At 33.0% G+C, this 23,639-nt stretch overlaps 1 protein-coding gene across 2 annotated transcripts in view; it reads right to left on the reverse strand.

The window, feature by feature from the left end:
• The window catches only part of Wdr7 (WD repeat domain 7), a 351,633-nt gene that overhangs the window by 139,197 nt on the left and 188,797 nt on the right, over nucleotides 1-23,639 (reverse strand). For both annotated transcript variants that reach the window (XM_010611541.3, XM_010611542.3), the window contains one exon: nucleotides 15,663-15,884. In XM_010611541.3, the coding sequence (XP_010609843.1) occupies nucleotides 15,663-15,884 (222 nt within the window). The remainder of the gene's footprint in view (nucleotides 1-15,662; nucleotides 15,885-23,639) is intronic.

Genomic DNA, 23,639 nt, shown 5'->3' on the forward strand with positions numbered 1-23,639 from the left:
AACCTCTAGAGCACAGGTAAACACTTGAAGACATAGGTGTAGAAAAAGCTTTTCTTTTAAGGAATCAGGGCTAGAACTCAGGACCTTGTGCTTGCCAGGCAGGTGTGGTGCCATTGAGTTATATCACTAGCTCCAGGAAAAGCTTCTCTAAACAGAACCTAATCCCACAAGAAATAGCAGCAAAAATCAACAAATGGGATTATATCAGACTAAAAAGCTTCTGTACAGTAAAAAAAAAAAAAAAAATCAATCAGAGTGAAGAGACAACCTACGGAATGGAAAAAGTTTTTGTCGGCTACTCCTCAAAAAGAGGACTAATCTCTAGAATATACAAAAAACCCAAACTAAAGACCCAGTCAAGAAATGGTCAAGAGAAAGGAACAGATAGTTCACAGAGGCAGAAATACAAATGACCAACAAATATATGGAAAAATGTTCAACATCTCCAGCCATTACAGAAATGCAAATTAAAATAATGCTAAGATTCTATATTACTCTGCAAAGAATGGCAATCATTAGGAAATCAATAATAAATGCTGGCGTGGCTGTAGTGAAACAAGAACCCTTTTGCATTGTTGGTGGGAATGCAAACTAGTATAACTGTTATAAAAATCAGTACAAGCAGTATAGAGATTTCTCAAAGAACTGAAATTAGAAATATCAAATAACAGAGCTATCTCCCTGCTAGGTATCTTCCTCAAAGAGCTTAAGTCCTCATACTACAGTGATACATGCATACTAATGCTATAGCAGCAAAATTCTTAATAGCTAAATCCTGGAAGCACCCTGAATACCCATCAACAGATGAATGGATAAAGAAAATGCAGTTAGAATCTGTATATAATGGAATGATACTTTTCTATAAAGAATGACACATTTGAGACATTTGTAGGAAAATGGATGCACCTGGAAAATATAATGTTGAGTGAAATAAACCAGACACACAAGCTTAAATACAATATATCTGTCATTTGAAAGAGGCAAAGTACAAACAAAGAAAATGATAAAGGACAGATAGAAAGGAAGAAGGAGACAAATCTCTTTTAATAGGGAAGTGGTTCAAGGGGACAAGGGTGGGGAGCGAAGAAGAGCGGAAAGGGAGTAAGAATAAAGATATACCATGTACAGAAATGTAGTAACCCCAATTAATATAAACACCATATGCCGGAACGTGAACTAAGACAATATCAACAAGTATGAAAAGGAGATAAGGGAACCGAAGGAGGAGTGGGGAAGGAAGAAGGGGAAGATAAAAAATCAGAAACAAACTGTCATATGTACATGTAACCGTTCCCCAGATGTCTGTAAACTGCAAGAACTGCAAACATGTACTATAAAATAAAAAAGAAAATAATACTTTAAATTTAACTTGAAGAAAAAAAAAAAAGGAATGTAGACATGTGCCTAAGCTAAGACAGCTAGAGAGCCAATCAGACTGTTACAAGTTCCAGGTATCCAATGTGGGGGAGGGAGAGCGATCTTAAAAGGAAGGAGCTGAAGACATAAACCCACAGGTATTCGCCTTTCCAGTGATGCCCGCTACTCTTCCAGGGTAATTGTCTATCTTCTCTTTTTCTGACCTTTTCCAAATAAACCAACTTCCTTTATTTAAAAAAAGAAAGAAAGAAAGAAAAAGAAAAGAATTATAAAGCCCTGTGGAGAGTCCTACTCAAATGCACTCCCATTCTTTTTAGCACCTTTCAGAGTAGCAATTGTTCCTAATTATATGGTTATGTTCTTAACAATCTGTATTTCTATTAATAAATTATTAAATGTTACATGTTTTTAAAGTTCATGAAATACATTTAATTCTTTTTCCATTTATTTCTTAATCATTAATGTACATGTATATTGTTTTTAATTTTTGTTATTTCAAACTGTGTGCTTTGAAATTGTATATACATGTTCCCTGAGTCAAACGTGGAAATGGTTCTCTAGATATAATACAGAGCAGGCACACAGCCCAATTATTTTGTAAGGTGATTAAACCAATAATATTCTAATAGGAGGTGTAAACGAGTTCTGCTCCAGATCTTCAGCAAAATTTGATAATGTTGGACTTTAAATTTTCAGTCTAGCAGGTGAAAAATGATCGTACGCTGTGCTTTTCATTTGCAATCCCTTGATGATAAAACTTGGCATCTTTTTATAATTTTATTAGCTATTCTTGTTTCCCATTAGGTACTTTGTTCCAACCTTTATACTGTTTTCTGCTGTGCATTTATTTTTTCTTACTTTAAATTTTTATACAAAAGGTGCTTAACCAAGACCTGTCATGTAAAGGTACAAGATCCCAATGATGAATGTAACTGTACTGTATACTAAAATGCACCAATAAACTCAATTAGAAAAAAAAAAGCCAAAAGGTGCTTAACTACCTCTTGTCAGTTACCTATGTTATTAATACATTTTCCCTCTTTATGGCTTTACTTTTAAATTTCTTTAAAGTTTTCTTTTTTTTTTTTAACTAATAGATGTTTGGAATTCTAACACAAGTTGAACTTACCAGTCTTCTTTATGCTTCCCTTGGATTTTCTATCACTTATTTATGGGGATTTGTCCTTTCTGAGATTATATTTTCCTGTATCAGGTAGATTCTAAGGTTTTATTTTCTTATACCATCTTTAAAATTTTGAAAGGCTTATGTCTCATGTGTACTTTTTAAATCCACATGGATTGATTTTTTAGTAAGGATGGGCATTAGGAATCCAATTTCATAATTTTTCTTATGGTTAACCAATAGTAACTATACCATTCATTAAAAACTTTATCCTTTATTTCACTAATCTATAATGCTAGATCTATACACAATCAAATGCCTATGTAGGCATACAACTTTCTCTGTTGTGCTATTGGGCTCTCCTGCACCAAGCTAACATTGTAGTAATTAAATTTGTAACAGCTTTTGCTATATGGTAAAGGAAATTATTCTGTCTTGCTAATCTTCTTTAGTAGTGTAAGGGTTATTCTTACCTTTTTTATTCAAATAAAAGTGAAAATCAGTGTGACAAGTTCATAACAAAAATGATACTGAAAAGGACTGTACTGGCATTTTGTTTGGAATGGCTAAATTGAAAAATACATTATGAAAACTGATATCCCTATGATAAACTCCTATCCATAAAACTATGTATCTTCCTATTTACTTAAGTCTTTTAAAATCTCTGTAAAATTTCAAAATTGTTTCTATAAGTCTTACATATATTTGTTAGGTTCACACCAAGGAATTTTGTATTTTTATAACAGTATATAGGCATTTTTTATTATTACTTACCTCCAGAGTAAGAAGAATTAAATGGGCTAATATTTGTAAGATATCTAAAATTATGACTGGCATATTGTCAGCACTGTTTACTGAATAAAACAGAATAAATCATATATTTCATTTGAACTCTGCTATGTTAATTTTGTAATGATTTCTGCCTAGCTATTAAAAGAATATTCTTTTAAACAATACACAAATGTATCTGGTAACGCTCTCCTACTCCCTAATTCCTTTGTTTATTGGTAAGTTGAAAATGTTTTATTATCCGCATTACTTGTGTGGTAAAATTGCCTTTGGTCTTACTTTAAATAGGTCATCTGTATTTTTCTTTCTAATTTTTATGTTCGTGTCATTTTGAAGCATCTTTCAAAGGAACAATTTTCTGTATTTTCCATTTTGTTCACTGTAAACAGAAAAGCTACTGATTTCTCTCGCTGATTGGTCATCCATGTATTCTTAAATTTCCAAATTAAAAAAAAATCTGTCTACTATGTATAACTCTTATTTCTTATTTTTCTATATTTGCTAAAACTTTCATGCTGAACAATAACACAGACATACCCCTTGTTAGAATGAATCTAATGTGGAGGGAATAAGGACAGTGTATCTTTTAGTTTCAGCTCATTATTCTATCATAGTAATAAGGTTTTTTCCCCTAGTCTTTTATTAAGAGCTCCTATGTAGAAAAGATTCAGAATTTTTAAGTGACTCTTTTACTTCTCTTGAAATATTCATAGTTTGTTTTTCTTTGATCATATGCATAATTTTTATGCAGCATAAGTATCTTACCATAAGTATCCCCATTATTAGCAAAGTCTGTCCAATAGTTATATAATACAAAGTTTCAAGTAAAATGTAAAACACTACAAAGCTACTTTATGCATAACTACTTTGGTATTCATTCATTAATACTCAGTCATTACTTCAGTCATTATACCCAGTCAACAAAACAGAGATTTCTGACTTTGTAGACTTGAATCAATATTGGCAGAATAATACTATAAACAGTTTAGTTATATACAATGTGAGAGGGCAATAAGTACTTTGGGGAAAATAAAGCATAGAACAAGATATAGGGATCGGAAGTAGGAAAGAAGGCAATAGACACAGGATTAAGTCTGTACAGTCCTACTGAGAAGGCAAAATTTGAGAAAGCTTTGAAAAAGTGACAGAGTCAGCTAAGCAAGGGAGAGTGTTCCAGCAGAAGTGGACAGTATACATGAGAAACAGCAAGGACAGTGCAGGAAGCAAGTATAAAGTGGCAGGAAACAAGCCAATTCATATTGGGCCTTTCAGGGTATTTGAAAGACTCTGGTTTTAGATCTTTGTAGAACTTTGAGCTGAAGAGAGATATACTCTACCTTAGGTTTAAAAATAAAGGCATTACCTGAGCTGTAAGTTAAAAGTTATGATGGGTTACAGGTAGGGTAGGAAGGGTTGCTAATAATCCTGGAATGGAAGGAAGGTGGCCGACCATTGATGATAACAGTAAAGGTAGTGAGAAGTAGCTGAATATTGAATATATTTTAAAGGTAAAGCCTATAAAATTTCCTCATGGAGTAGAGATGTATGTCAGAAGAGGTAAAGAATAAAGGGTTAATCTAAGAAACTGGAAAAAAGTGATCATGAATTACAGCAGAGAAAGCCACAAGTACAGCTGGTTTGGGTGGAAAAATCAAGGATGTTTATTACTATTGAGTTTTCAAAGGATGCATAATTTCTAGTTTACAGAGTCTGTTAGTTTTTTAAAATTTTTCCACACATTTGGCAAATTCTTTTTGTAGACACAATGTAGATATTAAACGTCACCATTCAAAAACATAAAAAGAAAAAAAAATTAGTTCCGCTGTGCTTGAGTTAGTGTTAAGGGTCCAGGCAGCCAATGAGCCATTTCTATGGAACAACTGCAGAACATAATTTTTAATCCAATGATATAAGGAAAGAGCTTTTCATCTATTGATTTCATATAAGATTCACATCCTCTAATGCACCTGGGCTCTGGTAGTGCCCAGTCAAACTGGGAAGCACCATGAAGGCCACCAGTACTTATTGTTTGGGCATACTGGCCAAGAACAGAGAAATAAAATACACTTAGGTCCCCAGCCATTCAACAGAGTCTTAGAAATTATATTTTCTAAGAATATGGCAGGAAGTTTACAGAGAACTTCACAAAATCTTTTTGTCCACTCCTTAATAAAAGGCTTCCTAAGAAAACCAAAAAAGTTCTGCAGCTCTTGAAGAAGGTAGATTAAATTTCTCCATGGTCCCTTCGTGAAATTGTTTAACTTAGAATTTATAGTGTTTTAATTATAGAGACTCCAGATTACACATATATTGAGATACATAATATGAAGGAACCATTGTACAAAGCTGTCAGAAAGCTTCAGGGTAAGTTTACTTAAAAACCAAAAATGGGAATTTCCTATGCAGAAAAAAGAAAGCTGTAACTTGCAATATAACACTAAAGTCTGTCATTAAATCTGCCACTCAGGCAGCCCAGTGGCAAGGAATCAAGAGACCTGAAAATTAAACTAATATTGACAATTCATCAAAGTAGCTAATATAAACATTAGATGGTTGGTAAGAAGGGTCTTACATATACCAATGTTCTATCACATCCTAGATTTTTAAAAAATCATCATAAAGTCTTTAAACTACACTTACATTTGGATAAGGGATGTAATTCTCAGAACACTGGGGATGCTATGTTGAGATCCAGAAATATTCTGATCAAAGTCATCATCAAAGCCATTTAACACAAAATAAATCACTGGGAAGGACCACTAACAATTCTGCAAATGATGTAAGCAAGAGTTGGCAGTTGCATTGTTTTTGTTTCTGTAAACAGCCAGACAGCAAATATTTTTTTATTTTATAGACTATATAATCTCTGTATCAGCTATTCAGTGCTAATTTGTACAGTGAATCAGCCCGAGACAATATGTAAACAAGTACGTGTGGCTGGGGCAAAAACTATGTTTGCTCTGCAACCTAGTTTGCTGATCTGTGGCCTACACCTAAACTTAAAATAACACAAGTCCATGAAGCTGGAGCTGTGGAGAAAATAAGTTATGCAAAAGCAGCTGTTGCTTGGTGAGCTTATATGAGGTATTCATAAGCAGGGACAGTAAGAAAAGGCTTTAAAGATACTCAACTTTAAACATTAACAATAGCTGTAGACTCTTGAACCCCATAAAAGCAGACAGAACAAGTGCTATAAAGTAATAAAAATACAAAAGGCAAGTTCAAGTGGCACCAGTAAATATAAGCATTCTATAATTAGAATAATACATCACATTAATAATTTCGCAGGATTCTGTGATTTTTAGTGGAAGTAACCTTAGAAATAACCTTGTCCAACTTATTTGTTTTATGGAAAATAAGCATGAAGCCCATATAGTGAAGTGAATTAACAAAAAATGAGTGCAAATTAAAGTTATTTTTGGAGAACCAGGATGCAATTACATCACCAAGACAGGGTCTATAATGCAGTGTCAGAATGCAGTTTAAAATGATAAACCTGTTATGCAACATAAATTATTTACAAGTAAAAACAAAATGAGTCAAAAATCCATTTGATTTTAGTTTTGTAGACTGACATGGTTAAAATGAGAAACAAGGTAATAAATATACAGAAATTCATCCAAATGCAAGTAAATAATTAAAAAATAGTAGTGTTTTATTTAAACATGTATAATAATGGAGCCAAATAAAAGCACATTTTTACATAAACCCTCTGGGAACTAAAGTGCTTTACCACAATCAGTGGGAATCAGTAAGTGTTAGAGAAAAGAAAATCATGTGCTTTGGAGAAAAATGCATCTGGCTTCAACTCTCTTAAATGACAGATAATCTTTAGGAAGTCACTTAATTTTATGAATATCAGGTCACTCATTTACAAAATATTGATAATAAAAATCTACTTACAAGGTTCATAGGAAGATTTTTTTAAAATCTATATACACATTTTAAGGAGCTTTTTTCTTCCCTTATTTTTCCACAAACTTTTCTAAGAACAGTAAGAACAATAATAAAGTACTTATATGTCAAGTACTTTTCTAATTGCTTTATATGCACTACACTTGCAGTAGTTACTTAATCCTCAAAACAACTTTGTGAGGAATAATTATTCCTATTTCCTAGTTGAGGAAACTGAGCCACAGAATATTTAAGGCTATGCAACTACTAAGTGGTAGCAAGATTCAACTCACACAATCTGGTTCCAGAATAATAAAGCTGCAATAATACCTCTGAGCTACATAAAGAATGGGCTCTGAGAGTACTATAAATGTCATTTATTCATTCTGATTAGTTCCCATTATCACTTCCATTTAAAAATATAACAAAAAAGTACGATTTGTGCATTAAGGTAGTTTAATGATCAGAACTACCATAAAACACTCACTTTAAAATAACTGTAAAGGGTTCTCATAATCTATTGAGTTTCTGTATTCTGGCTACATATCAGAATTACAAATGAAGCTTTCAAATTAACATGGACACCTGAACCTCGCTCCGGACTTTCTGAATAGGAACTCCATACTGCACATGGCCTTGCCAGGGGGAAGAATCACTGTCTCAACTCGGACATGTGATTGTGAGGCAAGTCCAGCAGCATCTGGAAAGGTAAAACCATAAATGAGAAGGGGTGGGAAAGAGCATGGAATGAATGTTGAATCAGTACACTGAGGACAAGAAAGAACAAGAAAGAACAGCCTTAGTCAGACAGTCCAATTATTTCCCATTGTCAGGAAGGCCACGTTGGAAATGTGAGGAAAAACAGACAAAACTGCAGTCTCCATGGTCACAACAGCAACTCCTCAACATAAGCTGTGGATGTTAAGGGTGAAAATACCCATTCCTTTGCCACTGCTAATCCTTAAAAGTGGCATCTGTGCTCTCCTTGTCATTGCTCTACTTCATTTATACCTTGCAACTACCATTAGTTTTGATATTGATTGTAACTCTCTGACCTTGTCCTAATCTTGCTGATAAAAATGTATCATTAAGGTTTGGTTGAACATTCTTCTAATTTAAACACCTAAATAAAATTTAGGAAAGAAATTCATTGAAAATCAATATTGCCGGGCATGGTAGCGCATGCCTGTAATCCCAGCACTCAGGAGGCTGAGGCAGGAGGGTCACTGTGAGTTCGAGACCAGCCTGGGCTCCATAGTGAGTTCCAGGTCAGTCTCAACTACATAGTGAGACCCTGCCTCAAAAAAAAAAAAAATCAATATTAATTTAGGATTAAGATATATTAACAAATTCACTAAATAAAGTGTACATGATTAGAAAGCAAGGGGAGTATTTGGAGAATTATTTTTTTTTCTCATTGAGTTTATTGGTACATTTTAAGCATATAGTACAGTTACATTCATCATTGGGATCTTGTACCTTTACATGACAGGTCTTGGTTCTCATTTTTTCCCCTTGTCCCTGCCCTTCCTTCACCCCCTACTCCCCTCCCCATTTACAAACATTGTATTTCCATTTTTTCATTTTCTCCTGTTTTTTTTTTTCCCTCCCTTATTACCTTTCTCCTACCCTTTCTACTTTCCCTACACCTTTAGCCCTTTTCTTCCTATTTCACATGGCCAATTATCTCATTAGGGTCTTATGTACTACTACAGTTTGTTCATGCCAGAGAAACTATTTGGTATTTACACATGTGTGACTTATTTATTTCACTTAGGAGTATATCCTCAATATGTATCCATTTACCTATGAATGAATCTGATTTCTCATTCTTTATGGCTAAGTAGTGGAGAATTATTTTCACAAAGTAGACTATAACAAAACAAAATCAAACACAGACAAATACCAATATAAAACTTTAAAAACAAGTTAAGAAAATTAAAATGTTCTTTAGGGAACATCTCCCTTTACTTCCACACTTCTATTTGGTGGTACTGTAGCTGAAGCAGTAAAGAGGAACACAATTCTACACTTTAAAAACTTGTAATAACAGATAAGCAGTTATTTAGATAAAACTCTTGTAGTGGTTCTCATCTATTTTTACTTGAATGACTTTCTTTTGAGAACTTGGTGGAATCTATGGATGCTTTAACCATAACAAAAACACAAATGCAGGTAAATGTGGCATTTTCCATGTAGTGTTAGTAAGATCGTGAAGACCTAGCATTACAGTATTTCTAAAGACCTAGTGTGGGGAAAAAAATCATTCTCTCTAAGTGTTTCATGCCATTGATGAAAGCCATTTCCAAAGTACAGAGAGGTCGATTTTGTGTGTATTTGTATCTCCACAACAAATCACTAAAGGAAAGATTCAACAGATGTTCATATTTATAGGTGACCTGCACTTGATCCCCTGCCCTCCACCTTTGCAGCAGCACTTTTGAATCTCACTTGTTTATAACACAGGAGGACTGTGTGAAATGGTGAGAATATATCACTTTAGAGTTGTCTGGGCTTGACCATTTTTAACCATATGATCTTTAAAAAAAATTAACCTATACCCTCAAATTTATTGTCTGCACAAAGAAGGTCTAATCCAATTTCACAATACCTTCAGTGAGCAAGCTTGATACTACTTAGGCAGACCTTCAGCTTCCCCTTCTGATACAAGGGAATAGAGAGTACTTATCTGGTAGGAATAGATGAACCAAGATAGTACACATATCCAGGGCATAGCAAATACTTGGCAGGATAAATTCCCACTAGTCAGTTATCACGAATATGCCTCAGAGGGCACTAAGCATAGGATTAAAATATCTGTCTTTCAGGGTAACAGGAGATATGTATGGAATGGGAATAAAACGTTTGTTAAATAAATAACAGTCCTTTCCTCTCTTCATTTCTGTTATGACAGAAAGGGGAGCTAGGATACACACAAAATGGTTACAGGCCACAGGGGAAGCTGGGCAGGCTTTCCATCTCCCCCACATTACGACTCACTTCCTCCCATGGTCTTGGGCGGGTGTCAGTAGCTGATAAGTCTTAGCTGAGTCCATCTGTGGGCTTGGATGAAGAAAGCTGTCTCATCCAAGGTCATAGCCCCTTCTCAGAGAACCCCTGCTTCAATGACAGATTGACATGGAGATATTAAAGTTGGGCCCTGAGACCCAATTCATGATGTCTGAAGGGTCACCCCAAGACCAGAGTTCCCCAAGGTCAGCTGAGGCTTTGTATGCAACTGAAACTCAATCAACTTCTCCCCTGTCCAATTCTTCTTTCACTTCCCTCAAGATATTGATCCTGGGAATACTCTGGCACACAAATCTGTCTCAGAGTCTGCAGCCTAGGGAAATGACTTATGATACTTGCCCAAAGTAAAAAAGCTAATGAGAGTTCAAAATGGAATTTACTATAGACATGCCAGCATAATTCTACAATTATAAAATGAGCAGAAGAGACCAAATAAACCAAAAGTTCTACACGGTAATATTATAAATAATATTCTAAAAATTCTTATAATGCCTCATTTGTGGATTAGAAAAAAAATGAAGTAGGATCTCTATTTACTGAATTCATTTGCTACAAAACAATAGAATAATACTTATCCCTACACAGTGATAAAAACAAGAAGGAGCTAAAGAAAATGAACTTTCCAGGATACTTTACATTTCACTTTTGATTGTACCAAAAGGGACTTTAAAACAGGTCCCATCACTTATTTCAAACAAGATGATATTGTAACCCAGAGGAATAGTTTTCTCACCTATCGATACATAAAAGAATAGCCTAGAGGAGATCTCTTATTAATTTCAGAGACCTTCAGCTTCGTTTTCAATGTGATTTTAATATATGTAAAGCCTAAGTTTCCAAAAATTTAGTTAATTCAAATAAAGTAAAAAAAGTATTATAAAACTAAATGACTTTCAAATTATGCAGTAATGTCACCCTTTCCTTCCACCAATGGGGATAATTCAGTCTGACTATGGGTTTTCATACTTATTTTTGTGAGAAAGGTTAGAGCTCACAATCTACACCTCTGCCTACATTAAGAAGTTTGTCAAATACTGGCCTTATCTCAAAATGAAGATAATAATTATTACCACATTTATTAAGATCTCATAAAGAGTAAGTATTTAACAGTAGCATAAACAAACCTGGCAATATATTTAGCAGCCCTGGCAGGTCAGCATTAATAGGTTAATATTATATGTGACAGAACAGAACAACCAAAACACAGGAACATTTAGATATCTGACTGTTTCCAGTGAGGAGAACAAGATTTAAACTTCTAAATTTAAATTTAATTAAGAAGCTGCAATTGAAAAAGAAGGGTCTTAAAAAAATCCCAAGACTTGTCATGTGGAGGTACAAGATCCCAACAATGAATGTAACTGTACTGTATCCCTAAAATGTACCAATAAACTCAATTAAAGCTGAAAAAAAAATGGAAAGTATCTGATTAAGGAAAAAAAAAAATCCCAGGGGTGGGTATATCTACTACAAATAAACTAAATACAAATAAACAAATAAACCAATAAAAAATGAACTAAATACAAATAAACTAAAAACTCAGGACCTTGCACTTGTAAGGCAGGAATGGTGCCACTAAGCTAAATCCCTGGCCCACTGTATCATTCATTTTAATATACAATTCCTTGTTGGCTAGAAACTTTTCAGAATCTCTGTATCTTTTCTTTTAATGAATAATCATAAATATAATCTGTTGAAAAGCTTTTATCTTTTTCCCTTCCCATATCTAGTCAATGACTCAAAAACCTCAAAGAATAATCTTGGCTGAAAAATACCTAGACATTTCAATAATATTCAATAACTTTTACTTACCTTTGCTTAGGAAAGTTGAGGAGTCACAATTCAAAAGTCTCCCTTCATAGTGCAATTGAGCCCAGGGTTTTCCAAAGGCCAGAAATATGCTTTAGAACTTCTTTACGCATAATGCAGCTACCTGGCTTTTAACAAACCCAGCAGGTAGTACTAATGCCCTTCAGTTGTTTTAATTCCCAAGAGTTCTCTAAAAAATCTCTCTCTATATTCTGTCATAGCTTTTTAAATCCTCTTTTTTCCCCTCTTTTCTCTTTTTCTAGTTGTGGAATATTATAGTTAAAATACATACAGAAGCAAATTCATGATTTGTGCAAAGAAAATCTGTGCGTAGAAAAGTGATGATAACAGTAGTAGTCCAGATACCTAGGATAGTATGGTAAATTAATCTATCTAACAACTAGCCAATGGCTCAAATGAAATCAATCAGTAATTCATTAACTTGTAATATTTCTATATTTATGTAAACATATGTATACTGGGGTATAAGAAAATTGTAAAGGAAATAATATTTATGTTCATTTGCCTTGCAGGAAAATATATGCTGCAAATGACTACTGTTGAAAAATTACACAGAAGCATGTTGGACTGAAGCAGTGTCTTCAAAGCAGGCAACCACTTCAAATGAGAGAATCTCAAGATTCTTGAAGGAATAAATAAAGAAGCACAAATATTTTTAAGATCCCAGTAGTTTAAAGGAACTGATGCTAACTTTTTTTTTTTAATTGAGTTTATTGGTACATTTAAGGAATACAGTAAAATTACGTTCACTATTTCCATTTCTTCATTTTCTCATATTTTTTTCTTATCCCTTATTACCTTTCCCCTACCCTTCCCATTTTCCCTACACCTTTAGCCCTTTTCTTCCTATTTCACATTGTCATTTATCTCATTAGGATCTTATGTACTATTATAGTTTTTCACACCAGAGAAACTATTCGGTATTTACACATGTGTGATTTATTTATTTCACTTAGGAGTATATCCTCAATATGTATCCATTTTTCTATGATGCTAACTTTATAAATTATTTTCTTCCCTAAAACTGTAATGAGAGAAATTTTCTCCAAGGGGAAAAAAATTAAAAGGACATAAGATTTCTGACTTTATTTATATATTTTTAAGATGGATAAAATGGATATCAAATAATTAGTGGTGTTATATTTATTATATTAAACAGGTTAGTTTTAATCTTTAAACATCAATAATCACAATATTCTCAAAATTATTAGGTGTTTTTTTTGCATACTGAGGATTAAACCCAAAGTATTCACATTGAGCCATAGTCTCCCAGTTCATTTTTATTTTTTATTTTAAAACAAGGTCTTGCTAAGAAACTGAATTCCCCAGGCTAGGCTTGAACTTGTGAACAACTTGCCTCAGCCACCCAAAATGATGAGATTATAGGTGTGTGCCATGATGCCCAGCTTAACTTTTTCAAATATGTAAGCTTATAATAAATTAAAAAGTTTTAATTATCAACCTAAGAATGTTTGAAAGATTCCACTCCACACTGCTGGACACCCATTAGGAAGTTAACAAGCAAAAAATCTGAAAGCCACCCGACTAGATCATGTGAAAGTCTGATTAAACTCTAATATTCTAATACCAAGATTCTAAGTAAAGAACTGGATTTATGTAAATCTTGGGCTGTTTGGAGTAACAGAGTATATATCTAATTAAAGATACCTTTGTAGAGAGTGAGATTTACTCAGGGCTTTATGAATCTAAAGCAGGCAACTTGAAAAATTCAAAAAAAAGGCACACAGGATAGAGTTGAGAGGTAGGGGCCAGTAGTACATAGGAGAAGGAAAGTGATATACCTCATGAAGAAGGGAAAGGCCATGTTTTGTTTTGTTTTGGTACTGGGGATCAAATTCAGAATCTTGCACTTGCAAGGCAGGTGGCGGCACCCTGAGCTAAATCCCCTGTTCAGGCCATGGGTTTTAAAGGTACCAGAAGTGTGAGTTCAAGTTCAGGTTTTTTGACTATTTGACCTTTTTTTTTTTTTTTTTAGGTTTTTTTTGAGACAGAGTCTCACTATGTAGTTGAGACTGACCTGGAACTCACTATGTAGCTCAGGCTGGTCTCGAACTCACAGCCATCCTCTTGCCTCAGCCTTCTGAGTGCTGGGATTACAGGCGTGTGCCATCACACCCAGCTATTTGACCTAATTTGAAGAAGTCTTAAGTTTATTTTGAAAATCAAATGAGGAGACAGGAAGTATTTTTTTAATTATACAGTTATAGTACATATTAGTCAGTAAGCCTTCTTCCATTACAAGCCATTGAACAGTAAAAAAAGTCTGTATAAAAAGAATCACATTAAAATAAAATCTGTAAAATGGTCAAAAGCATGAGCTCTGGAATCAACAGACTAGACTGAGACAAAAACTACTATATGATTGGAGGTAAGATCTCAGTCAGGTTAACCAAACTTCTGTGTCCCACATGCTTTATATATCAAATAGAGTTATTGTAATGGAGATTCCCGTGTCACAGGGTTATTAGGAACACCGAGTTAAAGAATGTATAGCTTAAAAGACAGTGCCCCAATGAGTAGCTTTGTTCCCGTTTGTAGTGGATTATAATTACTCTCCTATTCTCAGTGTCAAACAGAGGTCAGGAAATTATCACTTGTGTGAAAATATCAAAACGAAACTCATTATGATGTATAATGAAAGTACATTTAATAAGAATTCTAAAAGGATTATCTCTGATAAGTATTTGTTGAATTAAGAGTCTTTTGAAAAGCTACAGAATGGGTAGCTAAGTCTGCTGAAGGAGCTTCATAATAAAATTCACTAACACAATTCCTCAGTTTTACATCAAAGTATGAGACACTAATCCATGACAGTTCTCTGCTGAAATAACTAGCAGAATAAGTTATCTTTTCTCCCTGTTTAAATGCCCCAAACCCAAAAGAATACACTGCATTTTTCTTCTACAAAGATTATCTTATAGTGCAATAAGTAGGATTATATTTGCTCTTTACAGGTAAAATAATTCATTAGAAATGATTTTTCAACAATGTAGGAACATTTTGGCCTTACCTAAAGAAGTTCTAACACAAAAGTACCAACAGGCCTCATTACAAAATACCCTAACCTAGTACGCACATACCAAGGATAGAATTGAAAGCAGCTATGGAGTCTTCTGAGTTCTGATTATAACAGCTTAGTAATTTAAATATTACTGGAATTAAAAAAAGACACACACACACACACACACACACACACAAAGATAACTCATCATTCATGCTCTTTTCTTTTGATGTTCTACCCCAACCCTAGATTTCTGAACTATACTCAAAATGAGTTACTTGGTAACTTGGAAATTATTTTAGAAATTAAAAGTCTTAACTTGAAGCTAGCTTTCACAAATTTTGATTAAAAGTGCAAAAAAGACAAAGTTGAAAACTATATTATTTTATAAAAAGCATGTAAAAGACCATGTTTTAACTTTTAAAAATAAGTCCAGGTAACTATAAAGAGCAATGTATCATACAGATTGTACTGCTTTCTAACTTAACTCAAGCATCTGAATGAGCTAAAACTTAGAATATATTCAATATTCTGAGATTTTGACAAATAATAAGTATTTAAAAGCAACAGATCCACGATGGGAATTTTAATACTTACAGGTATGTCTGGCCAATGAGTAGTTGGATCCTCCACTGGTCAAACCAAATCCTTCAGGAATTTGACTAGAGCTTCGAGGTCTGGTCAGCAGTTTAGGAGGTTCAATTTCTGCACCAAATTCAGCTCCAATTACTCCAAGTAAAACAATAGCAGTAGCTTGCTTCCGTCTTTCTTCGTAAGATGTGGAAATTTTTTTCATTTGTGGGACACTTGATAAACAACCTAAAAACCAAACCACAGGGATATGAGTTAAAAGAATATCAATACAAAAAATACATGATTTGAAAAACATTTTAGATTATACATTTAGGAAAGAACATTTTTGATAAATGGCAACAGGACAATTAGTTATAAACAAAAAGACGTATTTGAGTCTAAGAAACCAAAATGATAGAAGATTATGCAAAAAGGACTGATTGTTGTTGCTGCTATGGTTCCTTAGCTTCTACATATTACACATTTTTTCAGGTTAACTCAAAAATTTTATCATTAGATTTTTAAGTAGTATATTGAAAGACAAATTTAAAATGAGTCCATAGAGAACAGATTTCTCCTTAATATTCTTACTCATTCATATAAAATTGTAATTACCATTTTCATAATTTGTACAATTTTACATGGTATATTTCACAGCATAACTAAGCTACTTTACAATGATGCTCTTTCAAAGTTACAAAATTATTTTATAACTTCCAAGGTCACGATAAATATTCCATCAACTACTTTTCTCATAACTAAGTTCTAGATTTAAATGTTTGAAATATTTTATTAATACTAAGGAATATTTTCTAATTGGATATCATAGTGTACACTCTTCCCTGTTCACAGAAATGGTTTAGTTTTGGGAAGACAGAGAGAAAATGTTGATAAAAAAGAATTAGGAAGAAAATACTATTATAGATTCAAATTATGACACTGTTATCCGATAGGAAGGTAACTAAAGTGGGGGAAAAAAGCACCTAAAAGCGTAACCACACGAAGAAGAAAAAAATCAATAATCACTGCCTCTGTGTTTAAAAGAACCTTAATTTTACACAAAGTGATATTTAACAGTTTGATAATCTATATCTCACTACATGCATTTGAAACCAACTTTATTTATGTACAAACACAGACCCAAGGAGTAAGTACAGTGCAACTGAATCTAGATTCACACATTATAGTGCTATATATTTTACTTTTTACATAGTATTCTCGACAAACAGGAAACAGACCAAGCCCCCCTCCCCCTATGTCTCAGCAAGAGCATGCTCCATAACAATAGTTCAAAGGAAAGCTCTATTCTGCAGTTACACTGATTGTTCTGTCAGCTGACCTCTGCAGAAGGGAATTGCTAACCGCTGCCTTGCTCCTTAGCTGACAAATGAATGATCTCAGCTCCATCTATTTTCACTATGGCTGCCTCTAGCCCAGGTGCTCAGACAGAGAGCCCGGTGTGACATCTTAGATCAAGATGAATTGGCACAAACTCCTGATCCAAGATTGTTTTATACCATTTAATTTAGTTTCTTCCCTTGCTTGGATGAGCACAGCTCTGGTTATGGATTTCTATTCTAATGTACTGAAGCAGGCCCTGAAAGAAGCCAATGAAGCAGCTGCTGGAGCAAGGGACTGCAGGGATACTGATCAATAGGCAAGGCATTGACCCCAGCCGTTCAGCCACTGCAACGGCCACTGCTTAAAGAGGGAGGGGGCACAGCAGCACACACAGGCTGCTTCCAGTAGGAAATTAAACAGCAGGGGCATTTGGAGAGCTCAGCCTCTATCCCTGGTCCTCCACCTTCTCTCTGTTCCTTTTGTTTAATTACCTCAATCTTGCCTTAACTTCCACTCCTTGGGAAGGAATTAAGACTTTAGAAAACTTTTAATAAAGTGCTTTCAGACAGCCATTTGTAAATTTTACTCCTAAGCTAATACAAAGAATTGTAACAGGTGCCCTCTGCTAAGTGGCCAAAATATGAAATCTTAATTAGCTGTCAAGTACATCACTTGGCGTAATTTAAAGTTTGGCGTGTGCATAGGCTCATAATAACACCATCCAACTGACTATTAACACTACTGATGCTGGAATTCTATGGTATGTAATTTTTATCATCAGTCAGATCTGCAAAGATGATAGCTCTTTGTTAACAAGGAAAAGAGGTAAAGATATAAGAATAAAAAGCGTCCAAAAATGTCACTGACAGTGATTTATAAGGTGACTGTATAAGGTACAGATGCCCATCCCTACTACTGGTCTAAAAATAATACTGCAATTTTTTTTTATTTAATTCTTCAAATTTGTAAACAACTTTAAATAATTTGAACTGTATTTTCTGCTAAATGATAAATTATTTGTAATTAGCTGTAACGTTTTCCTACAAATAAACTGACAATCAAATGGGAGACATTGTGATACTAAAAATAAAATAATTTTGTAAAAGCAAACCTTTCTACAGTTTCATTTGTCTCATGAAAATTTGGTATTTTTTCACAGGGACACGGCTCCATTTAATCATGCTAAAGGGTGACATGGAGATCCATTTTCTTGACAGGACGGTTGATCACCCTATCACAGTAAGAAAATTAATACCTTCAACTAGCCCTGTGTGGAAAACAGAAGGTACGTGTAATGGTAAAGGACATAAATGTTCTCCTACATTTTAAGTTGCAAACAGGATATATGTTGTGTGTGAAAATGATACGTTTTCTCATTACTGAGTTACTTTAACAAACTATGGGGCTTTGATTTTATTAAAACAACCATTAATTCATATAGTGTTCCTCAAAAGTATACAATTATCTTTAGATTTAGCATAATTGACTCCAGATTTACACGGACAGGAGTAAACACTTTACTTACAGCTTAAGTAGAACACAGGTAAAATATTTGAGAAGTTTAAGCTATTTAAAGGGCTATGAGATATTGATTGCTTCATTTAAAAAGCAGTCAGAGAGTACAACCGAGAGGTCAAGATAAATTTAACAGTTTGAAGCACTTTACTAAATAACTCTAAAGATCATGTTAATTGGCTTTGTGAAGTTCTAGGGTAAAATTAATTTTATCCTAGCTTACAATAAAAGGATTAAAAGACATATTAAGTTCTTCAGCTTTAACTGGAATAGGAATCAATGGATTTGAATTAAGGCTAACGGCAGTTTTATGAGAGATGGACTACCAGCAGATACTTTATATCTGCAATTAGCCATATATTGATGGAGCTCTGTTACTGTATTAGGTATTAAAACCTTGGATAAGTAGATACTACTAATTTACTATCCTGAGAAAATACTTTAAGAATTGTGTGGCTTGATCTGGAAAAACTGTTTTCAAACATTTGATTCTTTGTTTAGAACTGATAATCAGAATGCTTTCTTATAGTTGACTTCTACACAAATACATTTGTAATAATCATAAAGAATAATGTGATTTAATTCAACCAGAATTCCCTTTAAGATATTAATTATATTATCCCATATCACAAACATATCATTGAGGATTTTTAAAACCAATAAATTATATTAAAACTGATCTTAGCATACCAATTTTACATCACAAATTTCTGACATATTATAGAGTCCAAGTGACACTCACAATGATATGCATATTCTCTGAATTTGATACAAATTTCAAAATACCTTAAAACATCACTTTGGAAAATTCAGAAATGTCTGCTTATGAAAAAGGAAAATAAAATACTACTTTTTAAAAACTCTTAACATTTTAGAAGTTATATGTATGAGATAAGTTGTTTTTAGTAAATGCTCTCTAGCGAAGTGAAAACAACTTGTATTTAATAAGACCTAGCTACTATACATTAATAAATAACCATGTTTTTTACTTGATACAAAAAGACCTGTTTGTAAAAAGAAGCAAGATACATCATGAACAGGTACAAATTTCCTATGATGAATGTTATGCTTATGTATATGTAATATGTACCAATAAAATAGAAAAAGACATGCCTGTATATTAAATAAAAGTCAGAAAAACAGTAAATTGGAAGAGCTCATCACAGAAAACTACAGGTCAGCATGTTGAGATTTAAAATAATCTAGATTAGTCTAGAAAATACTTTCTATTATTGTTCTTTGCAACTGCTACTTATTTGCTCTAAAGTATATTTAATATTAGGTATTAATTATTGTTTTTTTGTTTTTGTTTTTGTTTTTTTTGGTTTTTTTTTTTTTTGGTACTGGGGATTGAACTCGGGTCCTTGTGCTTGCAAGGCAGGCCACTGAACCGCTGAGCTAAATCCCTGGCCCAGTATTGATTAATTATTAAAAAACAAGAAAAATTGAACAAAGTAACTTTTGTTAATACTGGTAATACAGAGGACAAGAGAATTTACAGAATTAAGACATAAGATTTACTATATTCAATGTCTGTACACAATTTTAGAATAGTCAGTAAATCATTCAAAGATCTATAGATATTAGTTCATAAAGCTACAAAAGATTGTCTATTTTCAGGTCAATAAAATATTTGTCTAAAATTTTCACTTTTATCTTAATTCTACTGTATCAACCCCAACGATATTTTAAATGGGAAATGGCATTATCCATAGGTATTGACTATAAAAGCATGTATAAAATTTTATACTAAGGGTGTGCTTGAAATAATACAAGATAGCAAAATTTATCCAATCAAAAGATATTTTCAACTAAGTTTTTAAAAGTAAACTGTATATAAGTGGTCTCTTAGATACACTTTGATCAAAATAACCCTCCTCCTGACTACTATCTAAATTGATGTTGCTGGTTGACTAATGAGGTAAAAAATTAGTTTTAGGGTATGCCTTTTAATAATCATTATGTGCTGCTAATTAAATGTTAACTCTCTATATGAATATACATATTACATGTACATAATTATACCCTCACACAAGTATATAACATTCACAGTAATGGCATCAAGACATTTGTGGCCATGAAAATTACAACCACATTTCTGAGACTTTAAAATGTGTTGTCCATCTTTTAGAACCAAAATATACAAATGTGCTTTCACAGTGTAAACTGTTTCTATATATACAAATATATATTTGGCCCAAATATTTCCTGTATTTATTCTTAAGACTGATAAAGTACAGTCTCCAAAAATATCAAATTTTACCAGATATGTAACAATGGTCTTGCAAATAAGCTTGTTAATGATATAGAAAAAAATACATAAAATAAGTAAAACTCTTTTTAATATTAATTCTATTATTATTATTATTATTATTATTATTATTGATACTGGGGATTGAACTCCGGTCCTTGTGCTTGAGAGGCAGATGGCGAACCACTGAGCTAAATCCCCAGTCCTATTAATTCATTTTTAAACAATCGGCTTTGTAAAAAGTTTAAAATGAAACAATACTCAAAATAAGTTTCAGTTTTCCAATGTACCCCAATTCTTTGTCAAATACTTTAAAGATGAATTTGTTAAATAGGAATACAAAAGGCTTAAGCTGGTGGCAATTCAGTGCGTAAGGACTCAAAGCCCTCACTGTCCCACTGATGAATTCACAGGCTTATGTGAAGGATGCAAGGATTTATACCATTGTACATAACATAATTAAGTTCCTTTTCTAAAGCAAGTGCTTTTGTGAGTGTTACATATTATATTCATTTGTGGGCATACTAAGAGTTCTGCAATTTTTATACAACGTGGCAAATAAATTTTGATAAGAAAAAAACAATTGTAGATGGTTATATAGCCAATGTGTACAATTCTACCTGTGTACCTGAGGTAAATAAAACAGTTTGCAAGTTTTTTAAACCCTAAAAAAAATTTTAAAAAACATGAACTGATTAAAAATGACTGTTGTGGAGGACTTCCACATTTATTTTCAGGCTTTCACATTATTACCAAAGCAGGTATGTTGCGAAATGTTAGTGATGTAGGAGTTTCCCACATTTCATTAAAAACGTGTTTTAGTTGCTTTATGTCAGATGCCAGTGTTTTCTCACATCTACCGACAGATAACATGGAATATATTTCCCAGAGCTGTGCAGATTTGACTGCTGCTGCTACTACATTACTTTATGTCTCACTTGAAAAGCAAAGTAAACAAACATGCTATTAATTTGCATGCATACACGATAGCCCCCTGCTGGGACACATGAGCTTTGCAAATGCATTTTCTTTCTGCTGCTGCTGATTGACCTATTTTAAAATAATGCCTCTTTGCACAAGTGTTTGTTGTGTGCGTGTGTGCATCTAACAAAATACCAAGCCACTTCCCATTAAATCAGATCAAAGCAAAATGTCTGACCACTCTAATTTTCAAAGAAAATTTGATATTAACATAATCTTGGAAGTGTGTCAATTATTTTGATAATTTAGAAACCTTATTAAAGCAATTTGCATGTTTTTCAAGTAACATATGTAAAAATACTCTCATTTTACACAGAGATACTGTTCTATATTTGTTTTTCTATGATTTGTATTCTTATTTTTTTATTTTCCATGTATACCTCAAAATCTCAACTGTTTTTCTTTGCCTTTTAGTGCAAATACTCCCAGTTTGAAAGGAAACTGACGTTTAAAAAAAATTCCAAATACCTAAGACATCTAAGTAATCAGAAATCTTATAGGTGGGTCAGAGATTTAGCTCAGTGGTGATGCTGCCTGCCTCACAAGGGCAAGGTCCCAAGTTCGATCCCTGGTACAAAAAAAAAATCTTACAGATAACAATTAGCTCTGAAAACATTTAATTATTGGTCCAATCTACTTTTCAAAGGTGAATCTGAGGCACACATCAAGTTTTAAAAACTATGAACTGTAACACCAAAAAGACTATTTTTAGCTTTTTCATGAGGACAGAAAAATTTCAGAACACAGTAGTAATTGACTTGAAAAATTATATAAATCTGATAATAGTATATCTATCTCATAATCTTTTCTCACAATTATTGTTTTTGAAAAGACTACTGCAATGTGATTTACTTATAAAAATACTGAAACAGATATGATGTATTTCTGTAAAAGATCCAAAAGAACATACGAAAGTTAACATTTTGTAGATTATTAAAATACATTCAGTGAAGATTCTATTTCTGTGTATTACAGCACAGTGAAAATTAAATTGTTGTACCTGAGGTCATTTTTATTCATAAAATAACAATTTATTGGGCTCACTTAACAATATTTTCACCTAGGTAATTACCTCAATCCAGTGAGTGACATAAAACAGCAAAAGGGATAACTACTTTGCTCCGCCTCTGAGGAGTTAAGACATGCATCTGTACATATAGAAGGAATGTCTGTGTATCTGATTTTTTTTTATTACTATGCATTTGGTCACAATAATGAAACAGTGACGTGTGACTAAAAGTTAACATTTTTAAAGGTTTGTTTAGAGCACATTAGAACTTGTAAGGGATTTCTAGTTTTCATTTTTCTCAGCAGATTATAACACTATCTCTGATTTTGAAAAATGATCATTTTATTTCACATTATTTATTCTTCTGCTTCCTTAACTGTGAGATGTTAAGCAGAAATGATGGAACAGAAGGAGAAACATAATATCTTGAAAATTATTGGCCACACTTCTGTAGTAATAGCAGATCTGGATAAAACTGTGATGATTAAGCCCAAAGCAAAGTTTTACAGCAAAGATTTTCCCAGTGCACAAAAGCAGAGGCACACAACCTTTAAATACAGAGAAGCTTGAGATTTGATCTTTTCCTTTTTAGCACACTGTGAGTTATTAAAACTTAACAAACATTAAGAGTATAATTCTAAGAACTAAATAGGTACATAAGTATAAAGAAAAGATGTAAAAATTTATAAAGGAGAAATAAAATAAAAAAGAAATAGGTAAAAATGTTTAAAGGAGAAAAAAATGTCAAAGACAATTTTGAATTTTAATTTACTAATAATCACATTAATAAATATTTTAGAAAGCAAACCTTTAACATCAAAAAAGTCAAGGAAAAGTAAACTAAGCATTTATGTTAAATCTAAAAGTCACTGACAAAGTTAACCAAAGCCTTCAACTGTACCAT

Source organism: Fukomys damarensis, unplaced genomic scaffold, assembly GCF_012274545.1.
Source record: "Fukomys damarensis isolate Sample0158 unplaced genomic scaffold, DMR_v1.0_HiC HiC_scaffold_30, whole genome shotgun sequence".
NCBI lineage: Eukaryota > Metazoa > Chordata > Mammalia > Rodentia > Bathyergidae > Fukomys > Fukomys damarensis.